Source organism: Apaloderma vittatum, unplaced genomic scaffold (genome assembly GCF_000703405.1).
Source record: "Apaloderma vittatum isolate BGI_N311 unplaced genomic scaffold, ASM70340v1 scaffold12424, whole genome shotgun sequence".
Lineage (NCBI taxonomy): Eukaryota > Metazoa > Chordata > Aves > Trogoniformes > Trogonidae > Apaloderma > Apaloderma vittatum.
In genome coordinates, this window is record NW_009711034.1 from 1720 (window position 1) to 12317 (window position 10598).

Genomic DNA, 10598 nt, shown 5'->3' on the forward strand with positions numbered 1-10598 from the left:
GTGTTAGGGTGGTGTAGTGCTGTAGGTTGGACTTGATGGTCTTAAGGTCCTTTCCAACCTTTATGATTCTCTGTTAGCATGCGATGCTAACTGGGAGGAGTGGTTGACACACCAGCAGGCTGTGCAGCCATTCAGAGAGACCTGGACAGGCTACAGGGCTAGGCGGGCAGAAATCTTACGAAGTTCAACAAGGGCAAGTGTGGAGTTTTGCACTTGGGAAAGAATAACTGCATGTGCCAGTATAGGTTGGGGATCGACCTGCTGGAGAGAAAGGGACCTGGGCGTTCTAGTGGGCAGCAGGATGACCATGAGCCAGCACTGTGTCCTCATGGGCAAGAAGGCCAATGGCATACTGGGGTGTGTTAGAAAGTGGGTCAAGAGACATCGTCCTCCCCCACTATTCTGCTCTAGTGAGGCCACATCTGGAATATTGTGTCCAGTTCTGGGCCCCTCAGCTCAAGAGAGACAGGGAACTGCTTGAGAGAGTCTAGCGCAGAGCCACAAAGATGATGAAGGGAGTGGAACGTCTCCCTTATGAGGAAAGGCTGAAGGAGCTGGGGCTCTGCAGCTTGGAGAAGAGGAGGCCGAGAGGTGATCTCATTAATGTTTATAAATATGTCAAGGGGGAGTGTCAGGAGGACAGAGCCAGGCTCTTCTCAGGGTTGTCCAATGACAGGACAAGGGGCAATAGGTACAAGCTGGAACACAGGAGGTTCCACAAAAATATCAGGAAAAACTTTTTCCCTGTGAGGGTGCCAGAGCCCTGGCACAGGCTGCCCAGGGAGGATGTGGAGTCTCCTCTGCAGACATTCAGAACCCACCTGGATGCATTCCTGTGTGACCTACTGTACGTGAGCCTGTTCTGGCAGGGCAGCTAGACTAGATCTTTTGAGGTCCCTTCTAACCCCTAAGATTCTGTGATTCTATGATGAGATTCTAGTGCTCCTTGGATGATTAAAAGATCATAAATATGGTGATATGAAAGAGAACTAGCATCAAAGTAAGCAACTCGGTGCACAATATAGTCATAGATTGAAAGGTGAGCTTGGTATTTTCCTTTAAAATAGCGTAGTATTTTCTTTATATTCTACAGCATCTGTCTGTGGGGCTTAAAAAAATAATTTAAAAAAATCAAAGAAAATGGGAGAGGTCTCTGAACGTTTTCTTCACCAAAGATAAGTAGAGAGATTATCACGTTACCAGTTAAGCAGCTGATTCAAAATGGCATATACTGTCAGTAAAATCTTCCCTCACTGTCTTTAAAATCATCCTCAAAATTATTTCTATTTGCTCCAATGGCTGGATGTAGTCCTAGAGTCTAGACCCAAGTCATGTAGAGTAAATTAGCTTTTAATTTTGCATATCTCTGTTGCTCTGATGTGTTCAGTGATAAACGCTTTCGGTGGTAAATTACTTTGAACTTCCTCCCATTTAGATTTGGTATCCCAAGGTCTTACCGTCAGTTAAGTGCCACCTATGGAAGCTCAAATACCATTTTCAAAGGGAACAGAAGTGAGCCTGTATTTCAACCACCTGGAGCTTTCTTTTCCATTCCTATCACTAAGCAATCTTAAATGAACAGAAGTTAAAAAAACGCAGAGATTTAATTGTGGCCAATTTGAATATTGAATAAATAACTAGAAACCTAGCCATTTCAAAAGCTGGAAACCTAAAGTAGCCAGAGGTTAATACACTTGGAAAAAACCTTTCATTGGTATCAGCTTCTTTCACGTAGAAAGAACCATTTTTTCTAAACTCAGGTTTGTAAGAGATTGGCTATCTTTTATTGGATGAAAGACAATAGTTGTGCAGTTCTTATGAACATGCACTAATTAATTACATATTAGTGAGATAAGAATGCATTGTTCCTATTAGCAACTGAAAAAAGAAAGGGACGTGCCAATTGGTTTGTATTGTGGCTTGAACATCCAGGGTCCAAATGCCACGTCTGTGCCAGGGCACTTGACAGTGAAGGTGTAACATTGAGTGTGCTCATGGGGTTCGACGTCTTTCTGTCTCTGTGACAGCTGTGATAACTCAGAATATTAAGCAGATCACTTTTAAATACCCCTTTAGCTAAACAGCTGCAAAGCAGTTAGCTTTTCAGTTGTTTAGAATCTCTTTTTATCATTCTCTTCTCTCTTTCTTTATGAAATTAAAAACTCATAATTGCACTAAACCAGGCTATAATAAAGCCAGTGCATGCACGTTTTAAACAATTGTTTTAGCACTGTAATTTTTAAGCAGTTAATGAAAGTTATTGTTTTAGATCTAGTCATGTAAGTGTAAAATTATGAATGTCTGCCCTATTAATCAAGTTGCTTTTGAATTCTAAAGAGATTCTGAGGTAGGAGTTTACTCAGCGAGACATAATCGTTTTTTCAGCTCAGTGCAGAGCAGTCCCATTATTCATGTTTTCTTTTGAATAAGAATTCACACTGTAATTCTAAGCATTTGTGATAATTACAAAGGATTTTTTATTTCTTTTTTTCCCCCCCTTTAAAATGCTTTTTTCCCCCATTGGCATTATAACAGAAAATAGAATATTATGATCAGATTAAATTCTATTCTGGGCACTTGCATTTTGCCTGGCAAATTTTACCCATTTTCTTCTCTGACTGTGGTGGTGTGCAGCTGTGTGTTGTTAAACCGCTGCTGCCTGTGCCGGAAGATTTGTGCAGTTCAGAGCTTATGAAGGATGTCAGTTGTGGCTGTCCAACAAAGGAATTTGTTTGTTGTACACATGATTTTATATATATTAAAAATGGGCTTAGTATATACTTATCCAGATAAAGCCTGAGGCAATCAATAATTGAAAACATGAAGAGATTAGAAGGCCATTATATATACATACATAATTAGAAATGCAAGTATCATTACGTCCTTACAGAGATGACTGAAATGCGACCTTTCTAGCAGTTGGTATTTTCTAATCCCTTGTGTAAATACCTGTTATGGCTGTGCTTATTCTGTTGTGGTAATGAGAGGCTTAAGCCCTCAAACCCATCTTCTCTGGTGTTTTGCTGTTCCTCCAAGCTGGCTCAACTCCGGAGCAGCGCAGCATGCTTGTCTAGTGGGAAGTCAAACGTGTGGAGACCTGATCTGAATTTAAGCTCCTCTTTGCTGAAGCTGTATGATGAAGCCAAAGCCGAGGTTTTGATGGCTTCCAAAGACAATAGTTAGGTAAGTTCAATGGCTCCAGCTGCTATTTGGCTTCTTAACTTGCTCTGTGACCATAAGCCAGATTTTTTCAAAAGCAGTCAACTGGTTTAGTGTCTCCAATTCTGCAATGTTTGACCATAGTGTTTTGAAATGTGTACCCTAAAAAGTTTGAGTGGAGACACTTGGGCTTGGGACAGCAGGCACCTTGGCTCAACTAGTGCCTTTTTTATGGCTTCAAAGTTTTCTGAGCAACTGCAACCACCACATCACTTGTAAGGAATGTGGAGGACAGGTGGGTAAGGTACGGATGCTCAGGATTTCCTGTTGGTACCTACTGAAACCCATCAGTTCCTTTGCCCTCAGATAGTCACCTCAAACATAATAAACCTTCCTTTGGAAATGCCTTTTCTCCAGCCAGTGGAGATGCAGATGTACCTTGATCTCTGTCCTTGAAATTCTGGATGTGTCTTCTCTCTCCATAGCCTACATGGGGAATCGGTGGCTATGTTAGCCAGGATGGATTTCTTACCTTTCTTGATCTAGTTGACAGGTGCAGGGAGGCTGGATTAAAATGATCTCTAAGGTCCCTTCCAGCTTAGGCCATTCTATGATTCTATGATTCTATGATTCTTTGCCCTACTCAGACAGGTTTTGCACAGAGTAAAATCATCAATCCAAGTAGATTGGATTTCAGACGATAACTTTTAGTTTAGGATAGTCTAGTGCAATAGGTGATTAATTTGCTTGTTTAAGTCCCTCCTTTTTTTTTTCCCCCCACTGGTTTTTGGAGGGAGGGTGAAGAGCGATGGAAGTATGATATCTCGTCTTTAGTAAATGGAGACAGATCCAAAAAGAGAAGCTACTGCTAAAGATATAAACCATACCAGCTATTTTTCATTCACTGATACCACTCAGTGCTATGCACTTTTGGATTTAATAACATTTTTATTTGTATCTGCATCATCTGGTTATCACTGCAATGCTACAAGGTTGGGAGATTAGAGAGAAAAGTGTATTCTCGTCATACAAGTAATTTACAACATTTTGAAACACCAAGATAAACGGTGCTAATAGTTGCAGCCAGAATTCACACAAACATGCCTGAAAGTTACTGTACAGTATGACTTTTCTTAAAGTTTGCAATGAAAAGTGACGAAGCAATAAGAACACCACAGAGAATGATTTCAATGGGTGATGAGGCCCATGAGCGCTTAACAATTGCTGTCGTGGATTAGGCGGCACTTCAGAAGCTTGAGATAGTTGTCGATTTTGTGGGAATCTCGGCGGAGGCAATGCAGCAGGTTGTAAAAGGCGAAGAGTCTGGAGTCCTCATCAGCAAGTTGCAGGGATGGAAGGCCTTCCCACTGAGAGTAAACCTCGTTTCCAATCTCACCAGAATTAACCTAAAGACACAAAATGACACTGCAGGAAATGACAGTGAATGTGACAGGGGGTAGAAGAGCGCATTGAAAACACTGTGCTTGAGGAATGTTAATTGCTAGTGTATGGCTTGTAAAGTGTCTCCTGTCACGGTTCCCACTATTCTGTATAATGTTCTGTATCTTCATGCAGATTTTGAAGGAATTTGTAAGATTTTTCAGTTTGTTTTCCAGCAGTCTGTGCCTATTGGTGCTTCTGCATCATCCTTATTTCCCACCAGCTATGCTTTCTAAAAGCATGTAGGAGAGTATCTGTGGGGCCTCTATCACTCAGTTTAAGCCACAGGCGAGAAAAAAAAGGATAGAGCTACTACCACTGAAACCCATGGTTTGACACTAATGAATTTGCCAGCCTTGTCTTCAACCTCCTTCCGTAAATACCGTGAATGAGGAGGTGGTGACAGGGTAACTGTAGCAGAACCTGACTTCTACTGTATCTCAGATCCTCGCCTGCACCTTTTTTACATCTGGGTATGGGAGAGAGATGTATTTGATTACACTGATAAATGCATTTGTGGCCTGGATGGGCTAAGGTTTCTGAGTAAAGAGACATGTAAGTGAAAGGGAGAGAGACCATGAGTGATCCAGTGGGAAGCAGTGGATACAGACATGGTGGCACTCTTAATGCTCTTCAGCTGTTCAGAGCCTGAGCAAAAGCCAGTAAAGTCAGAGCCTCTTGTTAACATCTAGCTTGCTGACAGAATGATATATTCAGAGACTAACAGAGTCCTCTTTAAAAATAAACAAGCTAGAGCTGATTTTATTCAGGAAAGCTTTCAGTCAGTGACTGATAACAAGGGGTATTTGAGTATGGCTTTTGTCAGACAGCAGCCTTGTTGTCTAACCGTACAAGTGCAGGGAGAACCAAGGCAGAGCCAGAGCTCAGAGGAGCCAGTATGGTGCAAAAAGAGAAATGAGAGATACCAGAGTTATTTTGCTGTATGCCACATCTTTGCAATAGCCCAGACTTCCGGAACACTTTTAAACACAGTATCTGAAAGCTAGACATTACCTATATGTATGCAGAGAAATACGCAAGACTGTACATAGAAATATGTGCATGTGAAAAAAACACAGACACATGCCTTTTAAAATCAGGATTGCAAATTCAAAATACTCAGATATAGAATGACCATGAGCAGTCCTGATAATTACACCTTCCCTGGAAGCAGGACTGGGAGTACGGGGATTATGCTATGCCAGTCACATCACATTGTCTCTTTAGCAATTGCAAGATAGCAGAAGAAAAGGTAGCTGAAGGAAGAAAAGCTGAAAAGTTCTCGGATTCGGCTGTCTTTTTTTCCTTCACATCTACTGTTTCCTCTCCTATTCCAGGTAGGGAGGCCCTGCCGCTGTATGCGTCTTCCTTCCTGCTGGAGAGATGTGAAGAACCTGTTACTTACCCTCCCAACTATTTTCTCCATTCCTTCTAGGAGCCGCTTGTTTTGTTCTTCAATCTCTACAGCCTTCCAGAGGATGGTGTCTGGGGCTTCCTTCATTCTTTGTACTTCAGAGACCAGGTGGATCAGGGGATCATTCCAGGAGCGCAGCACTCCCAGTACTAAGTTCAGTAGGTCCTCGTGCTGCTTGCCCATGTTAAGAAAAAGGCAGTTAAAACGGGAAGGCTAAATGCTGGCAGCATTAGGGGGCATTTAGAGCAGTGTCCTTGGGCATAGTGATTTCGGAACGTATTCCAGGACCTACCACTGAATGTGCCCTGTAGCCTTGTCTTCGGTATCTCTATGCAGTGGCATTTTAGAAGTTTGTCAGTGTTGTCATCATGTTTAATTATATTGGCACAAGCAGTCACAGTCTTGTACTGGAACATGTCACTAAACCCACTCCGTGTTAAAAACTGGCAAACACAACAGCGTTTCATCTCTGCACAAGACTATCTTCGTGGTCCCTTGGGTTTATAATTATTAAATTTATGTACATCTCATATTTCTCTTTACAGGTATTATGCAGTATTTTGCAATAGAGTCTTTGTACTTGGACAATGATGTGTCTACTTTTGCCTACTGGTAACAGCAAGAATACCTATTTAGCATTTATTTAGTAATGTCCATGCTTTCAGTTATTGGAAAGCAATTTACTTCTGCCTGCATACAGCATTCATTATATGGTCAATATATTTTTATATTTGTGAATATGATAATTGTCTATAAGGTGGTTTAAGATAACTTTCAAAGGTTGTGGAGTTCTCAGTACTGTACAAGCATTGTAACTGGTATTGCTCCATGAGGTTATGTTATAACTGGAAGTGAGGTGCAATGACTGCATGTGACGTGCAGGAAAAGGAAGGAAGATGAAAGTCATCTCATATATTGTGTATAGTCTGTACCTTTGTACCAGCAAATGTTAGATCAACTTTTCTTGGGGTTTTGGTGCTTTCCTCTTCCAGCTTTTTTTTTTTTTTTTAAAATTCTGACTGAGCTATTTCCCTCTCTCTCTGTCTGCTGCCTCTCTGTTCCTTAACCCTCTCTCTCTACCAGCTCTGTCTCACACTGAATGACATTAGAAATGGGACTTACGTGAATCTGCTGGGCTTGCTCCTTATCTTCAGGAGTGGTTAAGGAGGAAGTGTGGCAGCCATTAACAGCTTTTATAATAAAACCCCGGCCCTGAGCGTAGCGCTCATCCTGCAGGTCAGCAAGAACAGGCATTATTGAAACAGATAAGTAAGAAGAGCTTCAGTTCGAGCAACACTAGGTGTTGCTCCATTGCTTTTGTCACTGCTTTTATGCTGGAAACGTCAAAAGTTTCTGGTGAGTCTTTAGAGTAAAACTGACACCCAGCAAACATAAGCTTGTCCCACAGATAAAGAATGATGAGAAAATGGTATCTTTTAATAGAATGGTAGGGGATCTTAGCAGTGGTCAGCACTATACACAGATTTGGTCACTGTTGGGATGATCAGTGCCTACTCAGTAGTTATATTTAAGGATTTTGTATGTTAACACATGTTTGTGCTTAAAAAGTATTAAATTGTGGTTTTATGTTTTCTCACACTCAGGCAAAGGCAGAGTACTTACAAATTCATCGAACATTTCTGAACAGAGGAAGTGGATGTAGTGTGAAAGTTTAACCGCTCGGTCAAAAAGTTCCTCAAGGGAAACTTGGCAGTTGACAGATCCACTGGGGCAGATTGGCAGGGAGGTCACTCCTTCCTTCGTCAGGAGCATGTTGGACACCAGAAGGACCACCAGCAACAAACCTGTTCAGGTTTAAAACAAACCAAAGTGGAATCACCTTGGGTTGTATGTGCACTTTGAAGTAGCTGTCAGAGCCAGATATGGGGTGATTTTGGCTGTGCTGTCACAGGGCTCAGAGTACCCCCTGTATTGGCTGCTGAAACTCAGTGGAGGAGAAGCACTGTAATTCTGTTATCCTTTCTCCCCTCTGTCATCCTTGCTGTATAGCAAGAGACAAGGTAATCTGCGTTGCAACGTACGCTGTATTCAAAAGTCTCTTACTATCGTGCCTGACTTTATTACGCAGTGATAAACAGAATAAAAAAACCCCAGTCTTATTCACAGTGTAAATATAGATACATAATTATATTTGCACAAAGACGTAAGTTTGGAAAATAGATTAGTCTTTTTTTTTTTTTTTCCTTCTCCTCCTCCCACATGTCCTTTTCTTCTTTGAAAACGTTTGGAATTTATATTAATTTTGTGGGAGGGTAGTTAGGTCACTCTCTTAAGTTTTTGATTGTCCTGAGAGCTCCTTCAGAAGATTTCTACCAGCTGCACTACTTTGCTGTTTAGAATTTAACCCCAAATTGCCTACTGCTAAGAAATTAGATATCTTTTGTCTTTTCTCCTGAGCTTCTGAAAGCTATTCTGATAGATAGGACTTCTCATTATCAAAACCACAAAACCTCGTCTGTTTAAAACCTTTAATATTAGCTTAATGGAGTCAAGTTTTCTGTTAAGTGAAATGAAATATGCACAAACAAGGGAAAAAAAAATAAAGCAAATATTTGGTAAATTTGATGAATATTTGCTAAATAAAATACTTATTCAAGGAATCCTGTTCTATGCTCTGAGAATTTTAGTTCTGGAAATCGGCCTGTATTAGTTCACTAGACTTATTTTAAATGCTAATTTAAAGTGTGCTCCATAAATCAGCAGAGCTGTCCCTAATATTGTCAGGTGATAAGTTTCTTTCAAACCCTAAATCAAGAAAAGTGCATTTGCACAATATCGAAGTAAGCCTTCCTCCTGCCACACAAACAAGTTACACACTGCACGCTGTGTTTAGGAAAGTACTCTGGGAAGTAATTCTATGAATAAGGGAACCTGGGACTTTTTGGCTTAGAAAGCTGAAGATGGCTATGAAAACAATCACTTCAAAATTACTACATCATTTCTAGACTTGCAGATAAAGACTTTTAGCCATTGTCTTTGGAGCGGTGCAGCAAAGCAGTCTGGGTCCAGTCTTTCCTGTAGCGGTGTCACGTTCCCCAAGCCAATTTTTTGTGACACTGCCCAATGCAAAGATGGTCTTAGAAGACAAAAGGCTGAGTACAACAAGCTGCCTTATAGTTCCAAGCTTCGGACACTAAACATTTGAGGTGGAGGCAGGTTTCACCATTACTGGAAGACTAGGTGTCTGGAAGACCTCACTTTCTAGAGCTGTTACATTCAGTTACTTCCTAATTCAGTCTAAATGTGAAGAAATATAAAAGTTAGCAGTAAGTGAATGGCAAAAGTCTCACCTTTCAGTGAAGCCCCCTTGTTGCTCATGGTAGAGATCCTGTACGATGACTTGCTCTACCAGAAAGAAGCCTCGATACTTGCCCTTATTCCCCGCACATGCCACTTTTATATACACCAGCCCAGGTCCATTTTGCATACATTCAGCAGGTCGTGGAGTTTACTTCGATAATTACAAACATCAAATTGTCTTTCTTCCACATTCATATTCAGTGTTTTTTTGTTTCTTGTTTTTAACTGTGAGAGGGAATTTCATTAACAAGTTCAGCTGTGGGATCCCATGTATGGTGGGATGAAGAGAGTGCCAAATTTTTTTTCCTGAATGAGGTGCAAATGCCATTGATCCCGGAAAGCTCCCGTTGTCAGTTCCCAGACAGGTATTCTCATTGTTTCTAGCCTGCTGTTCCTCTTCCCAGCGCCTGTCTACTCATCCTTCCTTATTTCTTCAGGTATCCTAGCTTGCCTATGTTAAAATCCTGTCTCTTTGTGAGAGGCAAACAATATTTTGCAATGTCTGTGGTGGGAGAAACAGCAGAAATTGTTCAAAAAGATCAGGTTCAAAAAGGTATTACACAGCACAAATCATGATAGAATTGATCCTCAGTCTGAGAGATGTTTAGAGAAATGCGGGCAGTTCTTATGTTAAAAAGTAATAATTTTCAGCAGCTGAAGAGGAAGAATGTACATATTTAATCAGAAATGTTTCGTGAACAAGTCAACATTATTAAAAAAAAAATCCAAACCTCAACAAACTTCTACAAAAACAGGGCAACTTGGAAACTGTCTGCGTAAAAGATGGGCATTTCCAGCATAGGCAAAACATATGGTGCTGTAATCATTGGGATTTATTTTCAGACCTGACGTGTCTGTGGTAATCTACAAACTAGCCGCAGCAGGCTAGCCCCGTTTTCTTGTGGTAGGAGGCTCATCTCTGTGAATACGTTAGCAAATGTGTAATCTGTTTTTCAGGTCTGCTTACCCACAGGAAGTCTTTCCAAATTAGACGATTATAATGAATAAGGCATATAGTGTTAATGAATTGCCTTTAGACAACTTGTTCCATACTTGTGGAACCAGGTACGTATGTAACTCTGCGTCCTTCATTTTTTTTCATAGCTATAGACGTGATTCTGGAAGCAACCATAAACAAGGGAGAGGAAAGTTAGAACATTTAGGGTGCAAACCATGGAAGGCATGCCTTGGGAAGCAATTAACGGAGAGGCTGCAGCAATAAACCAGAACTGGTGACAAATGGTCTGCACGTGCTAAATTGTAG

General features: G+C 41.0%; 1 protein-coding gene across 1 annotated transcript; it reads right to left on the reverse strand.

Moving 5' to 3' along the window:
- Window positions 1-4087: 4087 nt before the first annotated feature.
- PRL (prolactin) lies at window positions 4088-9668 on the reverse strand. Its single transcript, XM_009867516.1, has 5 exons — window positions 9325-9668; window positions 7637-7818; window positions 7136-7243; window positions 6005-6184; window positions 4088-4565 (listed from the first exon to the last, which is right to left on the reverse strand). Exons 1-5 carry the CDS (start codon window positions 9350-9352, stop codon window positions 4374-4376), a joined length of 690 nt encoding a protein of 229 aa, XP_009865818.1. The 5' UTR covers window positions 9353-9668; the 3' UTR covers window positions 4088-4373.
- Window positions 9669-10598: the final 930 nt, after the last annotated feature.